Source organism: Delphinapterus leucas, chromosome 12 (genome assembly GCF_059928025.1).
Source record: "Delphinapterus leucas isolate spDelLeu-1000000601 "Yukka" chromosome 12, BTC_Dleu_Yukka2, whole genome shotgun sequence".
Classification (NCBI taxonomy): domain Eukaryota; kingdom Metazoa; phylum Chordata; class Mammalia; order Artiodactyla; family Monodontidae; genus Delphinapterus; species Delphinapterus leucas.
This window is the reverse complement of record NC_143140.1, coordinates 79,882,737-79,906,535: the sequence shown is the minus strand read 5'-3', so window position 1 is coordinate 79,906,535 and position 23,799 is coordinate 79,882,737. Positions and strand designations below refer to the sequence as shown.

Below are 23,799 nucleotides of genomic sequence, written 5' to 3'. Positions count from 1 at the left end.
TATGACCTAGCGATTCACTCCTGGGTATATACCTAAAAGAACAGAAAATATGTGTACATACAAAAACTTACACACAAAAGTTCACAGCAGCACTATGCACAGCAGCCAAAAGACGGAAGCAACTGAAATGAGAAACAGATAAATGGATAAACAAAATGTGGTATATCCATACAATGGAATATTATTCAGCCATAAAAATGAACGAAGTACTGATACATGCTACAATATGAATGAACTTTGAAAACAATGTTCTAAGTAAAAGAAGCCAGTTACAAAAGGCCACATATTATATGATTTCATTTCTATGAAATGTCCAGAAGAGGCAAATCTATAGAGACTGAAAATAGATTAGTTCCTAGGGCTTGGGGAGACGGAGGAATAGTGAAGGGATAACTAAGGGGAACGAAGTTTCTCTTTCTGGTGATGAAAATGTTCTAGAAGTGACTATCGTAATAGTTTCCCTTACCTAGGTATATAAAAAAACAATTAAAAGCTATTAAACTATTAAAAACTTTAGGTGGGTGAAATGTATGGTTTGCGAATTATAGCTCAATAAAGCTATTTTAAAAATTAATAGCATAGGGCTTCCCTGGTGGTGCAGTGGTTAAGAATCCACCTGTCAATGCAGGGGACACAGGTTCAAGCCCTGGTCCGGGAAGATCCCACATGCCACGGAGCAACTAAGCCCGTGAGCCACAACTACTGAGCCTGCATGCCACAACTACTGAAGCCCGTGTGCCTAGAGCCTGTGCTCCACAACAGAGAAGCCACCGCAATGAAAAGCCCACGCACCGCAACACAGAGTAGCCCCGGCTCGCCACAACCAGAGAAAGCCCACGCGCAGCACGAAGACCCAATGCAGTGAAAAATAAATAAATAAATAATCTAATTAATTTTTAAAAATTATTCAAAAAAAATTAATAGCATACACTGAAATGTGCTTTGTTTGTAACGTTCTTGCATAATAGTTGCTACATTCTTTTGACTTTTGCAACTAAGGATTTTTGGTGAAATGCTACTGTTTCTGTCCCCATTTCTGACAAATAAAAGGATTTATGTATATCACTGTTTGCTTAAAGTTGAGTTTCTATAATAAAAATAAATATAGGTAAGACAAAATTTATTTGTGGTCAAGTCTCATTTCTTTCCAAAAAAAAAAAAAAAGCAAGTGACAATTCCTAATCATTCTAGCAGCTACAGTTGTCAAATAAGATGCCTTTTCACTGCCCATCACTGACCGCCTTCAGTACAGCTGCAAGGCAAGCTACAGTTTCTGCTCCTGCAGCTTCCCTGTAGGGAAGCAAAAGATACTCTTTCTTTGGAGACTCAAAAAGCTTGAGCACTTTCATTCTAGTTTCTCAAATACAAAACCAACTAGTGTTTTAAACCTGGACTGATGACAGGGAATTTGAAGAAAGACAGAATCCAAATAATGCATATTTATCTGTATTTTAAAACAATTCATACTGAGACGAGTCTACGTTAAAAACAGTTTACAAGACAGAATGTTTTTCACTATTCATGCTGTGTGTTTACAGAACAGTCTGCCATAGCTGAATTCCATTTTCTGTCTTCTTCTAATACAGTGCTACTGTGTCCCCAACCAACCCTATAAGATAAATTTGCAACTATGAACAAGAATGTCACTTTCTTTTTATGTCAACAATTTCTATTGATAACATCATATTTTATGCATTCATTTCCTAGATTGCCGTCTGGGGCCTGGAGTACTATATTTAAACCATGCGTGATGTGCAGGAGGAAAATTAATTTGACTTTTAGGGTTTAGAGAAACTATTTTGTAACAGGTCTGGACCTCAATTTTCACATTTTCCTTTAAATTCATTTAAACTCAGAGAACTTCAATAAAGTTACATCTTTTTCTTTCATTTCTGACTCAAAATTGCCATGCTCATATATAATATACATATCAAGATTAGCAATTCTGGGCTTCCCTGGTGGCGCAGTGGTTGAGAGTCCGCCTGCCGATGCAGGGGACACGGGTTCGTGCCCCGGTCCGGGAAGATCCCACATGCCACGGAGCGGCTGGGCCCGTGAGCCATGGTCGCTGAGCCTGTGCGTCCGGAGCCTGTGCTCCGCAACGGGAGAGGCCACAACAGTGAGAGGCCCGCCTACCGCAAAAAAAAAAAGATTAGCAATTCTGAAAACTAAAGTAATATATCTCCATTTTAAATAGTATAATTTAAAAATGGAAAGGAAAGCCTATTAACTTGAGATCAATCTGACAGGTTTAGTCCCCATAAAGGATAAATCACATACCCAAGTCCTGATAATAAATCATTAGAGTTTGCCGGTTGTACAGGATCAGTAGTAAGCCATCTGACTTATTCGGTTTACATCGATGTAACGAGTGTTATTCCAAGTTTTTGATATTTCCACAGCTCATAAGTAATGAGGCTACTGGCAGAGGCTGCATCATAATCTAATTTCTGCGGGAGATTTTATTTGATTTTGGTTGGTTTTCCATAGCAAGTCGAAGTCTGAATGCCACTTCAAAATAAATGAAATAATTTCACTGAACTGGAAAGACTATGGTCTCCAAGTTAAGTATAGCAATTTGCTCTATTCAGCTATTTATCCCATTGTGTGTTTTATGCTCTCCTCTCTCCACCTATTTCAAGGAGGAAAAGAATCAAGACAAGAGTTATGCCTGCATAACTTTCCTCTCCCTGACTTACTTACTTTCCTTTTTTTTTTTGTAATAAATCTGTTGCAGCAAAAAGCATCTTTAAAAAGAACAGACTTTGCCCTTCCCCAAACTGACTAGAAAAAAGAAGCTGTCTGACCCCTGTTCCTTGAGAAGAAAAAGCATCATTACTAACTCTTTTCCCTTTTTTTCTCCACACTATGCTTTCTGGTTGCCCCCCTTCACCTCATTCCGTGCATCTTCTAACCTCAGAAACTCGAAAGCCAGCTGGGGCTGCAGCTGTTGGCCGGTCCTTCCCTTGAAACAATGGGGCGTAAGCAGCAAAGCAGATGCATTTTTAAAAGCTGAAGTTTAAAAATGAAACCATGGGGCTTCCCTGGTGGCACAGTGGTTGAGAATGTGCCTGCCAATGCAGGGGACACGGGTTCGAGACCTGGTCTGGGAAGATCCCACATGCCGCGGAGCAATTAGGCCCGTGAGCCACAACTACTGAGCCTGCGCGTCTGGAGCCTGTGCTCCGCAACTAGAGAGGCCGCGATAGAGAGAGGCCCGAGTGCCACGATGAAGAGCGGCCCCCGCTTGCCACAACTAGAGAAAGCCCTCACACAGAAACGAAGACCCAACACAGCCAAAAATTAATTATTTAAAAAATGAAACCATGTCCATCACTTTTTAAATATTTTATAAATCTCTTCTCTCTCTCATCCCCCCTCTTTCTCTCAAATACGTAGGAAACTTTGTGAAAGCAATTGAAAGCAATTGCTTGTGAAAGCAATTGAAAGCAATTGCTTGTGAAAGCAACTCTAGAACAGTGTTCTTGAACTTAAGCAGGCATCAGAATCATCTGGAAGACTTGCTAAAATGGATTCCTGGGTCCCACACCCAGACTCTTTCATTCCATAGGTCTGGGATGAGACCTGAGAATCTGCACTTGTAACAAGTGTCCAGGTGATGCTGATGCTGCAGGTCCAGGGGCCGCACATTGAGAACTACCCGCCTAGACAGTGAACGACTGCTAAAGAAAGAGAGAAAGAAATTAGGAATTTAAGATTTAATTTGAGTCCAATTCACATCACCTCCAGTTGTGTGGCTCTGGGAGAGTTCAGTTGCTTAGTACATGGAAGCAGCAACATGGAGATAAATACAGGAAGGTGGAGTTAAGGGCAGGCCAGCTGCTTGAATTATTTCCCTTCTCTGTTGGCCCCTCAAGATGCTCAAAGTATCAAGAAAAGGAAAGTGAAATTATGGAAATAAAAATAATCATTTTTTGCCAGTCAGCCCTTTAGATTTCCACTCGCATCTTGGCTCTATTTCCTTTTTCTCTCAAACTGCTTGTAGTGCTAACGCAATGGGTACTTGATTCAGCCGGATGTGGGTTCAAATCTTGCCTTACTTACTATGCGCCCCTCAGCAAGTCGGTGAACTTCGTTGCCCTCCCTTCTCCCATATCAAAAATGGGAATAACAGCTGCACCTACCTATGATATTGCTATGCTAATACAATTTCATCCTACATGTGCACTGATTGGCACATACCCAATAAATATTAGCTTCTATCATAAATGGTCCTTTTTTTTTCCTGTGAGAATATTCAATATGTTAAACATCACACTACCTATTTGATACAGTAGGTGCAGTCATCACTTTGACAAATATTTATTTAGTAGCTACTATGTCAGATGTAATATATTATACAAGTATATTAAAAATAATATCCTGTCAAGACAAATATTGCTATAAATATTATTTTGATTTGGAAAATTTTGACTTTATATGAACTTTTATTTAAGAAAAATACTTGCCTCCAAAATTGGCTACCTAGGAAAATTGAGAGGATGTGTTTACTAACCACAGTTTTGTTTTCACAGACACTAAAATAATAAATGGAGGAAACAAGGGGAGAGTAATTCTGCAGATACCTTGGCCTTATTTTATTAAGGGTATATTTTAGATCCTCTTAAAGACCACAAGCCTGCTTTTCCTGAAAATCATTATGTTTACATAACAAAACAACAGGGAACAAATTTGGCCAAGGGTTTCCTATTTTCAGTTCACAATGATGTCATTTTTTAACCTGTTACATCAGTCAGAAACTCAATGGTGAGTTAGTAATAGGAGCAATATTCCATCCTTCAATTCTTCCTGGTTCCCTGAGTGAATGCTGTGAATTCACCCTTCCAGCAAATAAGCCTCCAAATTTATCAGGCCTCATTTTTTGAAATATAGAATGAAAGCACACTAAATTCTGGATACCACACGTATTTGGTTGAATTTTCAAGAGGTTAACATGCTAGATGCTGCGGTTTCCTGACCTTAGCCTCACTACATGCCTTTGCTCCTTCCTCCTCCCAGGCTCCCCAGCCCCAAGAAGGGTATCAGAGCCATAACATTTTAAGAGCTCCGTGGAGGTGTCAGAGACAATCTGGTCCCGCCCAGAATTTTACCTATGGAAAAGTTGAGGCCCATGTGGTTCCAGTGCCCTGCCCAAAGCCAAGTGCTCCTCAGGACACCACAGATGTCTTCCTTCCCTGTCCACTGTACTTTCCCTACATCACTTGCCTGCATATTTTGCTTTAAAAGAACCTCACCAAAGAATTCATTATCAGAGTTTATGGAGAAAGGCCCCTGAGCTTCCAAATCACTTCCCTCCCTATGCCAGTTAACAGTGATTGTCGGTAATCGTAACAATTGTGACCTGTGTGGTACTAGCAGGAATCGGAGAGCCTATGAGGCTGTGAGACTTCCTAACACAGAACTCGAAAGAAGAGAGTTGACTCCTTAGCAAAAGTGCATATTACCCCAAATCCTCTAAGAAACCAGATATGTTTGGAAATCTACTTGGGCAATATTTTCCTTTAATTTTCCCTAAAGCCTCTTAGAAAAACCGTAGTTCCCTAAAGTTTCTACTGAAAAAGAAGTGTAACTTTTAAAATCTGAGCTTCTCTACGTGGAAAAAAACATTATTTTATCTGCGTGTACATTTGAAAACGCTCTAACACATTTGTCACTTTGCTGAAGTGGTTTTTTCCTTCGAAAACGATCTGCTATCCAGACCTGTGGTTTCTGCGACGAAGGGATTTCTGTGGGTGAGGGTGGCAGCCTCCCACCGCCGGAGTCGTTTGGCCCATGATGGTTCCAGCGCTCCGGGGGCTTCCCTTTGCGCCTTCGCTCCCGTCACGCAGATGCCGAAGTTTGCCGGGGGCTTAGGTTTATACCCTTGGACGTTTGCGATTAGCTGAATCCCTCCCAGCCTCTCCCCCTCCGCCCCGGCCCCCACAAGACTTGTGAGAGATGTGCATCCTCCCTTAGCCAAGGCGCGCACCGGGGGCCTGGGGGATACTTTTCGCTGCGCCCTGGCACCGCTCTCCCCGCGCCCGGACCACCGAGCTGCGGGTCACGCCCTCTCCCTGGAGACGCTCTTTTCTCTCTTCGCACACTCCTTCCTTACCTCTGCTAAAATAGGCGACCTCGCTCCTAATAAACCAGGCAAAACCCGCCCCCCCCTCAGAAGTTCAGATTTGAGACACAGCGCTGAGGATCGTTCAGTCGAAGTAGGCGACACTGCTGGCCAGGGTGACTCGCGCCCCGGACCCCGGCTCCCCGCGTCTCACTCGCTGAGGACAGTGGGGTGGGCAGGGGGTGTCCCAAGCACAGGGCAGCTCAGGGACAGCGTGGAGCCCGAAAACTGCCCCTGGGCCACCCAGGCCAGGGGGCAGGAGCTCTCGTGGGGCACAATTCACAGAACGGGCCGTGGGGAGGAGTCAATCCCACCCGCGCGACCCCGAGCACCGGACAGGACGGGACTGTGGTCGCTAATGCCATGGTGGGGCAGTCGCTGCCCCTCGTCTCTCCCCACTCTGCCAGGCTTGAATATACACACACTCGTACACACTCACTCACACGCCTGCACTCAGCCCAGAGAGGGTGGCGGAGGCGGGGGAAGGTATGCAGCGCCCAGCCCCGGGCTACCTGCCCGGCACATCAACCCCGCGGCGCCCCCGCCTAGGCGCAGACAGACTGACGCGCTGGAGGCAGCAGCAGCTCGGGGCCGCCGCACCGATGCTCGTCGGCGTCCCACCTGGGGAGCCTCGGGGAGGCGGCGGCGGGGGCAGCTCCAGAGTGCCCGGCGCGCCCCACTCTCCCCTGCACAACTTCGAGCAGCGCGCGCCGCCCTCGCTCCCGTCTCCCTTCCTTACCCAAATACTGCCGCAGGTCGAGCAGAAAGCGCGGGGGTCCCCCGCCGAGCTGATAGAAGAGGGAGCCCAGGCAGAAGACCAGCAGGGTGGCCATGCAGAAACCGTAGTCCCGGAGGGAGAAGCGCAGGAGAGGCAGCAGGGAGACCCGGCGCTTCCAGCTGCCCAGGCCGGGAGGGGCGCCCCCCAGAGGGGCCCCATGGGGCCAGGGATCCGCGCCGCTGCCGGGATGCTGCTGCTGCTGCTTCTTCTTCATCGCCTGCTCCGCCGCCTTGCACAGCCTGCCCGTGCCAGGAAAAGGTCACCCATCCGCCTGCGAGGAGGAGAGCCCGGCCGGCCGGCTGCACATGGACAGGGCCGCGCCGGGGGCAGCCCGGGTGGGGGCGGGGAGGGGCCGAAGTTGCCGGACTCAGGAGACTTTCCTCGGCATGGTCCCCGCCGCCGCGGCCCGAGCGGCCGAGGTGCCCAGCCCCGGCTCGGCGGCGCTGCCCGCGCCCGGCCCGCGCCCGCTAGCGCCCCCGTGCCCCGCGCCCCGCCGCGCCTCGGGCTCGCTCGCGGCCGCCGGGGCTCGCCTCCAGCGCCAGCGTGGACCCCCCGGCTTTGTGTCTGTCGGTCTCGGCGTGTTTTGTCCGGGTTCAGGCTCCTCTAAAAAACGGCAGGGAGGAACGGGAGGCGGACACCATCCCCTCGCTCCACCTCCTTGACAGGGGTTTTCCTCCCTCTCCTCCCCTTTCTCCCTCCAGCTCTCCGCCGCTCTCTCTCCTCCCTCTTCCCTCCCTCTCTCGGCTCGGGTCTACGGGTTTCTCTCGGGTGTCACGTTACTGCCTCTGCCTGGAGCGGGGGAGGGGGGTTGAGGGGGGGCGGCGATTATTCGCTACAAGGAAGAAAGTTTCTGGGTTTTTTTTTCCTTCCCCCTTTCTCTACAATCTGGCCTCAGTTCCTGCGCCACCAGCGACCTCTTGGGGGCCCCGCTGACTTCCCTCTCGTAAACAGTCACCGGCAGGAAGAAGCACGACTTCTTTTAGTACTATATGGTTTTTGGGTTTTGTTTGTTTTCTCATTTCAGAAACTTGATTCTCCTTCTGTGTGCCGAGCTGTTTACAAAAGGCCGATGAAAGGTACTTGGAGATAGGTTCAAGACTTTGCAGAGATGGTAAAAGAGCAAGTGGTGTAAATTATAATTAAAACATGACCCCATAGGGCCAGGCTCATCGCCCCAACTTCTGGAAGAGAAACAGGAGGACGCTTGCTTCTTGCTCGCCTTCGCTCTACAGCTGCTCATCCAGGAAGCGACCAGAAAGGCAAGGGGGGTGGGGTGGGGTGAGGAGGGGTGTTATAGGGCGGACTCAAGGAGGTCTTTCCTCTAGCAGATATGAAGAGGAAAGAGCCCTTGCATACCCATTTCATCGCTGCCACCCTTTCTTCCAAGGGAAGTTTCTGGACCTGAAAGAGCACCTTCCGGGCAGGAAAGCTGCATCAAACACAGATCCTCTGGCGAGGGTGGGTGATGCACAGAAAGGGCTGCTCTCATCAGCCACGCTTCCAGTAAGAATAATTCATTGCTAGATATGGAAGCTGTGCCACCTGAGACTTAGCTGACTTGCCCAAGGTCACGGAGATACCAGGAGTCGAGTTGGGTGCCATACTCAAACCTGTTTGACGCTCAAGCCCACTCTAATAACCACTGCATGGTCCTATCTCCCAGTCAGGGTGCTTTTCCTAATAACTTGCACGGTGACTGGAAGATGGGATACACGCATTTAGCTCAGGCCACTTTGAGAAACAGAAATGGAAATTTCAGGCTCCTTGTGCCTGCCTCACACCTCTGGTTTCCTATTCACTCTGTACATTCCAGTGACTGACAACGGATTAAAGGAAGAACCAGGAGCCAGGGACATCTATGATTCTAAGACTGTTTTCCTGAAAACCTTTATAAAGTTGGGTATCTGAGAAAGTTTCTATGGAAAATCAGGGAGTAGAATCCTGAGATCAAGAGTTTACAATTTAAAAATAATATGGTTTAACCGTCATCCAGACGTGAGCATCTCTGATTCCCGAAGAAGACACATAGATCAGGAACTGGAGACAGTTGTGGATGAGGTGAGTGGTGTCACGCACATCCACACACACATACTCTACTTCCCAATTTTATGTCGTCCTGCCACTTTCTCATGAATGGGAAGGCTGCTTTGAGGCGGAAAGAAAAGGGAAGTCCCTGTGTTCTAGCACAGAAAATCCTAAAATAAAGTGTTAATGGTTTGTTTCACATTTATTCCATGAATCAGATTTATTTGGATTAATAGGCACATTTTACAAATGTGAGTGCCCCTGAGAGAATTAAGCCCATCAGTCATTGCCCACTAATGTGAATGACTTTAATCAGCATGCTGAGTACCCGAGAATCGGCTCCCAATTAATAATTTTTGAGTTAATGACGAGGGACTAGGAGACGGGAGGAGCAAAGCAATTTGCATAATGTTTCAGAGACCACCTGTGACAAATCAGACCCGCACCTGAGGCCTGGCCCTATCATCTGGACGTTTTTCATTAGATGTAGGATAATGTACAAGATCCTGTGTGCTCACGAGACCCCCAGGGTCTAGAAACTTCTCTCACAGAATGAGTTAGGAAACTTCCCAATTCTTTCTCCTAAGGAAAGGAATCTCAGCAACAGCGAGGTTATAACAGGCAGTTGGAGGCGGAAGAAAGGAAATAAACATCTTAAAAAATAACTAAATATGGGAATAAGAGTTTAGAAAACAGTGAAAAAGTTATGAGGAAAATACGAGGTGGCAACATTTGGCTTAGAAAAAAATAAGCTATGACATGAAGAATTTTAGAGGGGGGATTTCCCTGGTGGCGCAGTGGTTAAGAATCCACCTGCCAATGCAGGGGACATGGGTTTGAGCCCTGGTCCGGGAAGATCCCACATGCCGCGGAGCAACTAAGCCCGCGAGACACAACTACTGAGCCCACATGCCACAACTACTGAAGCCCGTGCACCTAGAGCCCATGCTCTGCAACAAGAGATGCCACCGCAATGAGAAGCCCATGCACCACAACGAAGAGTAGCCCCTGCTCGCCGCAACTAGAGAAAGCCTGCACACAAAAACGATGACCCAATGCAGCCAAAAACAAATAAATCAATAAATTTTAGAGGAGAAAAACCGGGCAGTTTTTAAAAGATTGTGTTAATGGACTAACTGCCTAAAAAAACTCACAGAGGGAAAAGAACGGATCTTAAGATATGAAGAAATTTTACATAGAGAAGATTGCTTTATATTTTCACCCCACAAAAACTTAGGTGTTTGGGTAAAACTTTGTTCTTTGAAATCCTATAAATGTCCCATCAAAAAAAAAAAACTTTGAATTTAAAGTACTTATACTGATGAATGGTATCTTTATTCAAACCAGTTAACAAACCAACTAACTAGAGGAATTTGTGAACAACATTTATTATTAGTCTTATAATTCAACATACTTTATTTAATAGCTTGAGCTTTCTCATCCCTTCTCTCTCTGGTGATTTTCATCTCTCTCATCTGAGCCACTCATTTTCAACAATCCCAACCCCTGGCCATCATCACCTTCTCTCCTCTGCTCAAGTTACAAGCGCCCACACTCGGGCAATTTTCAGTCTTTTCAAGAACACTCAACTTTTTAATCCATCACCCATCTCGTATGTTTACTTCCTCCTTTAGTTCTGATTCCTGATCCATCGTTCTGATCCCTATCTTGCAGACACCCTTTCATTCCCATGTTCCTGTCATCTTACATGGTACATACTTGTCTGGCAAAACCCAGATAAACACAGCAGTGCCACTGGACCGGATTGCAGAAGACACCCAGCACTGCCAACTGCTTCACTTTAGCACAAATTTCCTTGGACGCTCACTCATTGCTGTCCAGCAACCCCACTCTCTAAAATGGCTATTTCATACTTCTCTCTTCTACTCCCACTACTTTCATCTCTTCTGTCTCAGCTGACGACCTGGCCTCATGCTTTATTGAGAAAATAAGAGCAGTAGGACAGGAGTGACCTCATTTCCCCACCAATCTAAACCCTCTCTCTATCCTTCCTTCTGTTTCACTGTGTCCCTCTCTGCTTCTAGCAAGGCTAGTCTGTCACTGCCCTAGACTCTTGAATCCACCCAACCCCACACCCAAGCATACTCTCTCCCAAGGCTTCTGCATCTCTATAAATGATGGCACTATCAAATCACTCAGGGGCAAAACCCAGAAGTCTTCCTTAGTCTTTCTCCTTCTCTCACTCCTGTGTCTAACCCATCTGCAAATCCTATAGGCCCTACTTTCAAAACAGTATCCAGCATCCAACTTCCTTTGCTACCACTCTGGTCCAAGCCACCATCTTCTCTCATCTGGGTTACTGCAGTGGCCTCCTATGTCAGTTATATTTAGGTTTAGCTGTGTGTAACTGAAAAACCCAAAATAACAATGGCTTAAACAAAATAGAAGTGTATCTCCCTCTCATATGAAACAAGTCCAGAAGTAGGCCGTGCAGAGTTGGTGAGGCATCTCCATGCTCTCATCAAGGAACCATCGGAGCTTTCACCATCCTCAGCATGTGGTTTCATTTTAAAGGTAACTTTATGATTCAAGATGGCCACTGGAGCTCCACCCCTTGTGCTTATATTCCAGGCTGGCAACAGGAGGAAGCAAAAGAAGACAAAAGTCTTCCTCCAAATGGAGTGGGTTCTTTTAAAGCAGTGTTCCAAAAATGCCATGAATCATCCTCTTACAGATTTTTGGCCAGAACATAGTCACAGGACCATGTCCAGCTGCAATGGAGGGCTGGGAAATAGAGGTTTCAGCTGGGCACACTGCTGCCACAAAAGAATCAGGGTCCTATTACTAAAGTAAGAAAGGACAAGTGACTACTAAGTGGCAATCAGCGGTCCCTGCCATTCCTCCTTCTTGATCCCAGACTTTCACTCTGTATTTCATCCCCTTCACAACAGCCAGAGGTAACTCCTCTGCACAGAACTTGCTAGTGGCTCCCAACACACTCAGAGTCAAAACCAAAGTTCTTCTAGTGCCCTACAAGTGCCCTTCTATTTGGCCCCATTGTCTCTCTGACCTCATCTCCTGTCACTTTTCCCTACTCGTCCTATCTCATCATTGTTCATCAGACCAACAAAACTTGCCCCTCCATCAGGGCCTTTGCAGTCGTGGTCCCCTCTGCCTCAAAAGTTCTTTTCCCAGATCTCTACATGGTTTGTTTGCCCTTTGACTTCCTTCAGTCTCTGCACAATGTTACCTTAGCCAAGGAATCTTTTCTGACTACCCTATACAAAATGTACACGTGACCTGCATTCTTTATTCCCTCGACCTTCTTTAATTTTCTCTGTAGAACTTACCATAATATGACATGTTGGTATTTTTATCTGTTGTGTATCTCTCCTCACTGGAAAACAAGCATCATGAGGGCCATGATTCTGTCTCACTCATTCACTGATCTTTCCCCAGCACCTAGAATAGTCTGACAGATAGTGGTCACTCAGTAAATATTTATTGAATGAGAAGGTTAGTTTTAATATGAAGGATCTTAAGTTCAATGGGTCACCTCTCATTATTCCATATCTGGCCAACTGGGGATGAGAGATGGAGGCACAATGGAGAATAGGTCTGCATCCTCCTGGAACATTCAAATGATCATTAAAGGAGTTGTTTGAGATGAAAAATATATTGTTGAGGGGAAAAAAAGAATGAATGAATGAATGAAGTAATCCCTCACCACCTCCATGACCCACAGTCTAATTAACAATTCAACTGCTTCCTGTGACTAAGAATGCCTCATGATGTGGAAACAACCCAAGTGGCCATCAACAGATGATTGGCTAAAGAAGATGTGGTTTATATATGCACTGGAAAACTACTCAGCCGTAAAAAAGAATGACATATTGCCATTTGTAGCAAAATGGATGGACCTAGAGAATATTATACTAAGTGAAGTAAGTCAGCCAAAGACAAATATCATATGATATCACCTATATGCAGAATTTCATAAATAATACAAATGAATCTATACACAAAACAGAAACAGACTCGCAGACATAGAAAACAAACTTATGGTTATCAAAGGGGAAAGGGAGGGGGGAGGGATAAATTAAGAGTATGGGATTAACAGATATAAACTACTATACATAAAATAGATGAACAACAAGGATTTACTGTATAGCACAGGGAACTATATTCGAATATATATATATATATATATATACACACACATAACTGAATCATTTTGCTGTACACCTGAAACTAACACAATGTTGTAAATCAACTGTATTTCAATTTAAAAAAGAAAAAAACAGAATGCCTCATGGAATCACAAAAGGAATATGAACCCATGGGTTTTGCCAGGTGTTACCATTCACCTTGGCAGAAGTATTGCTTGTCTTCAGAATGTTGCTAATTTCAGGGACTGGGGCATTCACTCTTTTGGAGAACCAAGCTCTCTGAGCTTTGGCCTTGGAAGACCACCAGGGTTGTGTTCAGACCCTCTTCTTTTACTGCTCTGCTAAACGTAGGGCTGTTTCAGGAAAGTTGTTGAGTTGGAATGTCCCTATTATAATAACGATAAATTACAAGCCAGCCTGTTCTGTTTTTCTGCCTCGGATTTGAGAAGTCAAATGAAAGAATAAGGTTTTAATAACAACATTAACATTGCTGGTTTCCAGTCTTGTGGGCCCCTGGTCCATTGAGTGGACGGGAACTTGGTCTTAGGTTCCCCGTATGCTCCCAGTGTGTAGCAGGCACATCCTTCTGCGCACAGCTACACACACACACACACAGAACAAGAGGTGCTCTCCACCCCTGCTCCCTTATGACTCTTACCCCTCTCCTGAGACAAGGCATAAACAGATAAACAAGAAAGCAAGCAAACGAATAAGCAGAAAAACAAAGAAAGCATTAAACCAAAGGGCCTTTTACCTCAAGTATTTTGTATTTAAAATGATAGCTAAACTATGTTAGTATTGCTACATTCCTAGCATGTTCTAATCTCTTTACCTGAATTGTCATTTAATCTTCACAACAACCTCATGCTGCAGATACTCTTATTTTCCCCATTTTACAGATGAGGAAATAGACGATAAGAATAACGAATATCAGATACGGGAGACTTAGTCTGAAAAGCTTTCCCGAAAAGGTGGTACGGGAGCTGGATTGTAGGATAAGGAGGATTTATCACTGGGCAGTAGCCCAGAGGGCATGCCAAGTAATGAGAACTAACTGAGAAAGAAAGAGCACAGAGATGTGTTTGGGGGACAGTGGCAACCCTGCCTGGAGAGGGACAGCGGAGATCTGTGAAACTGCATCATTGCTAAGAACGCTGGACCCCAATCACAGACACCAACTGGAGTTCTGTCTAAAGGTTCTTTAGAGATTCTCCCCTTCGGGCCAGTGCTCACAGGCCTCTTAGCTCTTAGGCAAGTCTTGAGCAGAAATTCTTGATTCTATTATAATTAAACAGATCCTGCAGAGAAAACAATATTAATATAGGGAATGCATAAAAGACAGAGATGGCTTAGATTTTGCAGAAAGAAACCACTTATCCAAAAAGGTACTGATAACTATATATTTAGCACTATTATGTGCCTACCACTCTGTGAATTGCCATGAAGCAAAACAGAAAAGTGTAAGACCAGCTGTTCAGCCTTCGAAGAATTTGCAATCTTTTCGGGAAGACAGGATTGTTCATAAGTGAAGCAATTTGACAATAATGCAAGGCAGCATGTAATTAAATGATAAATTGTTTGTGACACATTGTAAATAGCAAAGTCATTCAAATCTTTAGAGAATCCCGATATTCATTTCCAAAAGGAATAATTTTTCTTTGATTTTTAAAATTGTCTTACAAACCTTTGTCCCTTGAGTGTAGAAGTGATTTTTAGATTTGAGAGTTATTTGTAAGCAAATAAGAAAAATAGATGATTGAATTGATGATTGTTTTTGATCCAAGAGCGCTGCGACTCTGAACTCTTGGATTTGATTTCCTTGTGCAGGTTTTACATTGACTGTATCTGATGCACATTTTCCGTGGGAGGAAGTCGGATGTCCCGGCAGAGAGACCAAGGAGTCTGCAGGGGGCAAGAAAAGCCTGGGAAAGTGGGAAATTACGTGGGACCTCTAAAAACATTATTTCCAATAACTAGTTGAATAATTCTTTTTCAGATGAACTTTGTGTAATGCAGTGTTATTGGTTTATTATGAAATATGCCTGGTGCTTTCCACATAGCTGAGTACCAATATGAATCCCCAAATATTCATTTATCACAAGATATCTTTTGTGCCTTTAATTAGATCAGTGATTTGATCGACTCATCTGCCTTGCTTAAAAGATGTGAAAATAAAGTAATCGGATTTTTAAAAAATTATTAATCCAAATGAGTGTTGTCACATTTAAAGTGCGGATATTTGTTTAAGTCTCAATGCATTGCTTAAAGTATAAAAATATGACCCTTTATTTCCTGTAACTGATCACATCTTACTCAGGTCCTATTTCCTCAAAGGGTAGGGGTTAGGGATGGCAGGAGTTGATCTAGCTCAGCCTTTTTTGGTTGGAAACAATCTCTTTCAGGGCACACTTACTATATTTGGTCATTTGGGGTTAATATTCAGTCAAATTCAAGGTGCAAACTCCCTGCAAAGGCTCCCCCTCTTCCTGGCCAAGATGGTCCCACGCAGGGAGTGTAGTGCTTCACAGTCAGGGGCGTGGGCGCTGTGTCTCACGGCCATTGCAGTCCATGGCTCTCTGTTTGCACCTCTGCTTCTGACTGGTGTGGCTCCTAGTTTAGAGCCATCTGCTTAACAGCCTCTGCTTCAAAGTCTCACCCCACATGACGTGATCCCCAGATCTGAACCTTCTGTGCCCCCTCCGCCACCTTGAGGGACCCAGGAACTTTTCTGGATTTCAGGGCGTCCTGCTTGCCCAAGGCAGACCTGAGGGGCCATCAGGCCATCTTGGCTTCAAATCCTTCCTCAGCCACTTCTAGCCTCTGTCTGGTTGGCACTATGTTAACCCAGTGATTCTCCAAGAGGCTTCATATATCCCACATCTGTTCCAAGGAAGTACAAAGAAACCCCACCATTCTGGGAATGCCCTTGTCTTAGTCAGTGCAAGCTGCTATAACAAAATACCATGCACTCGATGACTTACACGACCAACATTTTTTTTTTTTTTTTTTTTTTTACGACCAACATTTATTTCTCCCAGTTCTGGAGGCTGGGAAGTCCAAGGTCAAGGTGCCAGCAGATTCCACACCCTGACTTGTATCCTCACATGGCGGGAGGCGGGGAACACTTTATTCTTCTTATAAGGGCATTGATCTCATGCATGAGATTGACCTAATAATCTCCCAAAGGCTCCACTACCAAATACAGTATCATCACATTGGGGATTAGGGCTTCCACACATGAATTTGTGGGGAACACAAACATTCAGCCCATAGTAGCCCCAAACTATATGGTTGTTTTCAAACTTCCCTGAACAGGATTTGGCCCTGGAGTGGGACAGCTAAGACCAATGTTTCTCATGACTTGCTTTTTTCTCTCTCCTTTTCTCTGTTCCCTGTTCTCCTGCTCAGCCCCCATGAACCTGAAGTGCTTTCTTTGTCCATATTGATGAAAGAGCTACAGGGAAAGAAACTAGAAGACAAGGAAAATAATTCAGAGAAATAATTCAAACTATATCGTCTTCATTATGCACCTTTGGGCCTTTTATTTTTTAATTTCCTTTGGCGTCGGCAGTTCCTTGAAGGGAACTTATTTTCATCCTTTGAAGACTTACTCGATTTTTAGAGATGGCCAAAATTATTCCAAGGCAAATCTGTTGAATAAAGTGTTGAGCTATTTGGTCAAAAGACTAAGGCATTAATAAAAGAGAGGAAGGGGAAGCAAAAGGAAAAGAAAGAGAAAGAAAGCAATCAGAGCTGCCATGATAGATGGGGCAGAAATGCACTGAAAACAATCAGGGGCTCATAGCTCCTGCCCTTTTCCCAAATGTTCTCTAGAAAGTCTACCTGATCTAGAGGTACATTTGGATGAGAGGATAATAAAAGCCAAACACTAAGCTACCAACAAACTACTGCTTATATTTAAGCACCTATGCAATGGCACAACCTTTTAAAAACTGAGCTTTTAACTTATAGTTAAGGACAAATGTATTTAAAATCAAATGTTGTACTGCACAGCTGCTTCTTGGGACTGGACAATATGCTATCGTTGGCCACCTAAAGGCTCTGTTGACTATTGTCTTAGTCTGCTACCTATTTCTTACAAAGTGTCATAGACATGGGTATAGATAGAGTGAAAGGGAAAAAGTTTAAGTCAAATGCCCATCAGTTGCTTTTGTGTTATTTTCAGCTGCCTCTCACTCCGCCATGTACCTGCAGAGCTGAATCTCTACTCAACCTTAATTCCTCATTTCCGAGATCCTTGTCAACTCACAATGTTAAGCTGGTGCTTTCCTCATTTTAGAGGTCATCGTCTGATGTTAATGTGTAAGAGCCGAAATCGATGCAGAAGTGATATTATTTTTCCCTCCCTGCTTAACAATGTCATTAGTCCTTGTTCAATGGGCATGTCACATACCTTTCTGTCTTCTTAAGAGAAAAATATTGCTCAAGCTTTCCAAAGTACTTTAAAATAATTTTCTGAAGAACAGCCAGAAAATGAACTATGAAGATAGGGAGTCAGCTCTCTAGTCAAAACTCTTAGTTAAATAAAGATTCCCAAGGTCATCTTAATAGAAAATTTAAGAAAATATTAGAGTATGAAGTATAGTCTTCCAGCTGTGCAAATTACTAGCTTTCTGACCTAAGGTCAGTTACTTAGCCTCTTTGCGCCTCAGTTTTCACTGTAAGGAATGGAACATAAGGTCTGCATTCCTGAACTCACAGTCTTTTCTGGTTCAGGATGACACTTAACCTGTGGAAGAAGCACATCACCAGCGAGCTGCTTTCCTATGGTACTTGCAGTGAAGTGTCCAAGAAATTATCCTGCAGCATGTATGATAGTGCAAACTCTTTTTAAAGAGCAGCCAATTTGGGGCTTCCCTGGTGGCGCAGTGGTTGAGAATCTGCCTGCCAGTGCAGGGGACACGGGTTCGAGCCCTGGTCTGGGAAGATCCCACATGTCTCGGAGCAACTAGGTCTGTGAGCCACAACTACTGAGCCTGCGCGTCTGGAGCCTGTGCTCCGCAACAAGAGAGGTCGCGACAGTGAGAGGCCCGCGCACCGCAATGACGAGTGGCCCCCGCTCGCCCCAACTAGAGAAAGCCCTCACACAGAAACGAAGACCCAACACAGCCAAAAATTAATTAATTAATTAATTTAATTTTTTAAAAAAAAGAGCAGCCAATTCAGATGGTGGAAGGAGCATGAGTCTTGGTCAAGAACCTCCCTGGGGATGAAGATTATCTTGAGTGAGTAACCCAAATGTGCTCTGAGCCTCCATGTCATTATCCATGAGATGCAATAAGGCACCTAGCATTCAGTGATGGAATTAAATACATTTTTACGGTGCCAGGTACATGTAAATTAGAATACAAAAGGTTATTTTTAGAGATGAGGAAACTAGAATGCAAATAGATTACATAATCTGCACAGATTTATATTATTTGTAAGCGGCAATACCAGAACTCAAATACAGATCTTGTGACTCTATCTCAAATACTTTTTCTACAATAAAGTGAACTTTATTTCGGCCACAAACCCCTCTGAGAATCCGACAGATCTATTAACTCACCTCCCAGAAAAATACATGTAATTTTCGCATATAATTTCAGCTCATCCATGGACCTCTCAGCGGACCACGGACCCAGATTAAGAATCTCCACACTACAGACTGTTGTCTCTCCTAAGTACTTCTGGGTGCATCTACCAAATGAGGACATCACTTTTCGTCCTTATGTCAGAAAAGAAGGATAGATTTTATGGTACTAAAGCGGTACAGAAAGTCTTTAAGTGCCATTGGAAATAAAAAACCTTTCTTCAGACTGTTATGATCCTTAAAGCACTCCTGAGATGCTGAGAATGGTCCAAAATTGGAGCCATATTCAGGCATTCATTCAGCAAACCCTTCCTGAGGGCCCAAGATTTGTGTGGCCCCGGTGTTACAGTGGAGCCCAAGGCAGAGCCTACTTCCACGAGATTTGTATTCCCTGTGAGGGGAGACGGACAATAGACAAATATATTATGCCAATAGGGTATAAGACGGGGTGATGTGACAGAGTGATGTGCTGATTTACTGAAGGTTGTGTGGAAAAGGAAGACTTCTCTGAGGAGCTGGCATTGGAGATGTGACTGAAAGGATGAAAAGTAACTGTCTGGGGAGGGAACACCTCATCCAAAACCCCCAAATGGAAGTGGACTTGGTATGTGCCTCTGTGGTGGGCGTGGGATCACCCAGAAGGCAAGTGGCAGGAGATGAGCCTGGAGAGGGAGGTGGGGCCGGTCCCTGTACGGCCTTGTAGACCAGGGTAAAGAGCCTGTCTTTTATTCTACAGGAGATGGGAAACATTGGAGAGGCTAGGCGAGTAGCATCTGATTCATGTTTATAAGCGATCGCTCAGGCTGCTGTGTGGGCATGGGTTGTTGGGGAGCAAGAGTGAAAAAAAAGGCTATGAGGGCTTCCCTGGTGGTGCAGTGGTTGAGAGTACACCTGCCGATGCAGGGGACACGGGTTCGTGCCCCGGTCCGGGAGGATCCCACATGCCGCGGAGCAGCTGGGCCTGTGAGCCGTGGCCGCTGAGCCTGCGCGTCCGGAGCCTGTGCTCCGCAACGGGAGAGGCCACAGCAGTGAGGGGCCCGCGTACCGCAAAGAAAAAAAAAAAAAAGGCTATGAGTAGTCCAGGGATGGTAATGATGATGATAGAGAAAAGCTGGGAGTTCCCTGCAGGCCTAGTGGTTAGGATTCGGTACTTTCACTGCTATGGCCGGGGGTTCAATCCCTGCTCAGGGAACTGGGATCCCACAAGCCACATGGTGCAGCCAAAAATAAAAATTAATAAATATAGATAGGGTTTTTTTAAAAAAAAGAGAAAAGCTAACAAATTTGGGATGTTTTCTGGAGGTTGAGAGTATAGGACTGGCCAATAGACTGGATGTGAGGAGGTGAAGGAGAGTAAACCCCTAAGGATGACACTTAGGGATTGGCCAGAGCAACTGGATCAATGGTGCCACTATTTCCTGAGGTGCAGCCGACTGGAGCTGGAGCAGGGGCAGGCTTGGGGGAGGGGGAGGGGCGGGACAAGCAACCAGGAGGTACGATCTGCTATGTTAGGTTGGAAGTTAGATACATGATGTTAGCGCTCCAGTGAGAGGTCAAGGCTAAAGGTATAGATTCAGAAATTATTTCTATCTAGATGGTATATAAAATCATATGATTGCATAGAATTAACTAGAGAAGCATGTAAATAGAAAGAATAGAAGATGGCACAGGACATAGCCTTGGAGAAGTCCAACATTTTGAGGTCAAACAGAAGAACTAGAGCCAGCAAAAAAGAATGAGAAAGAGTTGGCAGAGAGTAGGAGGAAACCCAGGAGAGCACTGTGTCACTGAAGCCAAGGGAATCAAAGCATTTCAAGAAGGAGAGAATGATCAACTGCGGCAAATGCTCCTTAGAGGTTACAGCAGAGACTCTCTTTTCCTGGTTCCTATTTGGAATGTAGACATGGAAGTGACCCAGTTTCGATCATGCACATGAAGACAGTACTCTTAGGAATATCAGAGAAACTGAAGAAGGAAAGCTGGATCCCTGAATGCTTTTGTGGAGCAGAACTGCCCCCATCTGCTATGGAATGCCCGCTTCCCTCTGGACTCCACTGTGAAAGAAATTAACTTCCCTCTAGAATGACTGTACTTTGGGGTCTCTATTTTAGCAACTGAGGCTGTACCATAACCTATTCACATGTCAAGAAAATAGCAGAGAGCAACATGGAGCCGACTGGTAACTTTGACAATTTCAGATGTATCACTGGGACTAAAACCTGATAGGATAGATTGAAGAGCTCATCCATTCATTCACTCTTACATTCATTTAAAATATTTATTGAGTTTTTATCATGTGCCATGCACTGTCCTAAGCCCTGGAATATAGCATAGAACAAGAGAGATAATGCCCTTGCCTTCATGGAACTCATATTCTAGTGGAGGAGACAAAGAGTAAACATAAAGACAGGTAATGAATAAACAGTTATGAATACCAGGTAGTAACATGTGCTAAGAAGAAAACAAAGCTGAGAACGTAGGTAGGAAGTGCTGGTTTAGATAGAGTGGCTGGTGAAGACTTTTAGAAGAGGTTAATTTTGAGCAGAATTAAGTAAATGGGAATTAAGGGAAAAGCTACATGAAAATCTTAGAGAATAGTACACCAAGTAGAGGGAACAGAAAGCAGAGTCCCCCCAGGCAGGAATTCACTTGTCCCAGGAATAGCAAGCAATCTGAGGTGCTATAGAACATAGTAAATGAGGTAGAAAAAAGCAAGAGATGAAATTAGAGAAAAAGAAAGATGCCAGATTGTGGAAGTCCTTGTAGACCAGGACAAAGGGTTTCAAATTTTTCTGGAGTATGATTGAGTTACAACATTGTGTTAGTTTCAGGTGTAAGGGGTTTCAATTTCGTTGTAGGTGTGATAAGAAGTTGTCGGAGTCATGATAGAGGTTTTAATCAGGTTTGGCATTTTAAAATATTGATATTGCTGCCCTTTGAAGAACTAGATGTAGGGGTTGACTGAAGTAATCCAGGCTAGAGATGATGGTGGCTTGGACTTGAATAACAGTGGTGGAGGTGGTGAGAAATGGCCTGATTTGGAGAGTGTGTGTGTGCTGGGGTTGGCTATAAACGTCTGTAGAGGCATCTTTGAGATGATCTGTTTGCTGTGAAAGGGAGCAGGAAAATGGGGCAACAGCTGAAAAGTTCATAGGGGTTTAGAAAGTCTCTCTGTCTCTCTGGTGTCTCTATCTGTCTTTGTCTCTGTCACTCTGTCTCTTTTGAAGGCAGGAGCTATTAGTGTGGTGATAGGAATGATCCAGTAGAAAGGGGTGGATTGACGATCTAGGAAAGACAGGTGATATTTGCAGGAAAAGGATGGATCCAGAATTAAGTAGAGGGTTTGGTCTTTAACAGGAACAGACAATTTATCCATTGAAAAAGACAGCATATGTTAGAAATTTACTGGCATGGAAATAGAGAAATTCTTGGGTGGTGGCATCTGTTTTATCAATGGAATATGAGGTAAGTGAGAATGAAGATGTGGGCAAGAGGAAACGTAGGAAGTTTGAATAAAGAGAACGTGCTGTGGCATGATTGTTTCAGAGAGTGGAAAACACACATGAAGAAAATGTAGTAAGATTGCTGAACAGTATTGAGCTCATTTGAAATGGGTGGTTCTGAATTTAAAGTGAATCTAGTCGGCACCAGTGTTGTGTTTTCCTGTGGTCCAGTTTGCTTACTTGTGTACAGGTGCTGTGTAGGTGTTTAGTTGTGCTTAACCTGGGCTGGAGTTTTACCAGGGAAAGGGAGGGAAGGCAGTGGTTTTCAGGGTATTTGCAAAGGAGGAGTACAATGTTGGACGCTGGAATCTAAACTAAGAAGAAAAATAATCAAATGAGGGGACCAATGATGCAGATTTTGTGGGCCCCAAATTAATACAGCTTGGAAGTCCCTCTTAAAGACAAGAATACAAAATTATGAATACAGAATTAAGCATGGGAGTTAATATTTATTTAAGATGACAAAAATAATTACAAGAAGTTATGAACATTATAAAGCTAGCTGGGATGGTTAATTTTATTTGCCAACTTGACTGGATAAGGGATACTCAAATAGCTTGTGAAATATTATTTCTGGGTTTGTTGGCAAGGGGTTTCCAGAAGATAGTAGCATTTGAATTACTGAACTGAGTAAAGCAGGCAGCCCTCCCAATGTGGATGGGCATCATTCAACTCGCTGAGGGCCTGAATAGAACACAAACGTGGAGGAAGGGTGAATTCACGCTCTCCTTGCTTGAGCTGAGCCATCCATCTCCTGCCCTTGGACACTGGCACTCCTGACTCTCGTGCGTTTGGATGTAGATGTGGACTTACACCATCAGTCCCCCAGTTCTCAGTCCTTTGGACTCAGACTGAAGGACACCACCAGCTGTCCTAGTTCTATAGCTTGCAGTCACAGACTGTGACTTCTCGGCTTCCATAACTGCAAGAGTCAATTTCTATAATAAAACTCTTCCTATATATACCTATATACATTCTACTGGTGCTGTTGCTCTGGAAAACCCTGACTAATACATTGATATGTACCATAAACATAACAAAATCCAGAGCATTTACATGATATTTTTATTAATTAACTGACTGAAACATCTCTATTATATTATTTTCCTTATGTATTTTAGTTGCATAAACTTTGGTCACCTCTTCATGTGACAACAATTTTGTAATAATTTTTTAATACAGAAAATAGAAAGACAATTCAGTCCTTTCTCTAGCATGGATGACTGAAAAATGTTGATATCTAGGATGTAACCACGTAACATCACACACAGATATACTTGCTCTTTGTAGTATAGCTACAGGTTTCTGCCCTACTACTGTAGGAATTTTGATAAATTCTATTTTACATAGTTTCCGTCATAAGAGAAAAAAGAGAGAAAAGTTTCTCATAAGGGAAAAAAGTTTACAGGGCATTTTATATATGTTGCATTATCAAGAATATTCATAACAGGAGACAGCTTCGGTTTTGACTGTGAATTGGTGAGAATCAAAGGCATCACTTACACATTTCACAGGACAGGCTTCCCTACATTTTTTGTTCGTTTGTTTAATTTTTGTTGGAGTATAGTTGATTTACAATGTTGTGTTAGTTTCAGGTGTACAGCAAAGTGAATCAGTTATACATACACATATATCCACTCTTTTTC

The 23,799-nt window shown here is 44.0% G+C and overlaps 1 protein-coding gene across 2 annotated transcripts in view; it reads right to left on the bottom strand.

Annotated features, from left to right (window-relative positions):
- Positions 1-8,089, bottom strand: part of UST (uronyl 2-sulfotransferase) — a 300,372-nt gene extending 292,283 nt beyond the window's left edge. For both annotated transcript variants that reach the window (XM_022558880.3, XM_022558889.2), the window contains exon 1: positions 6,864-8,089. In XM_022558880.3, coding sequence (XP_022414588.1) covers positions 6,864-7,116 — 253 coding nt within the window. In that variant the 5' untranslated portion in view covers positions 7,117-8,089. The remainder of the gene's footprint in view (positions 1-6,863) is intronic.
- Positions 8,090-23,799: the final 15,710 nt, after the last annotated feature.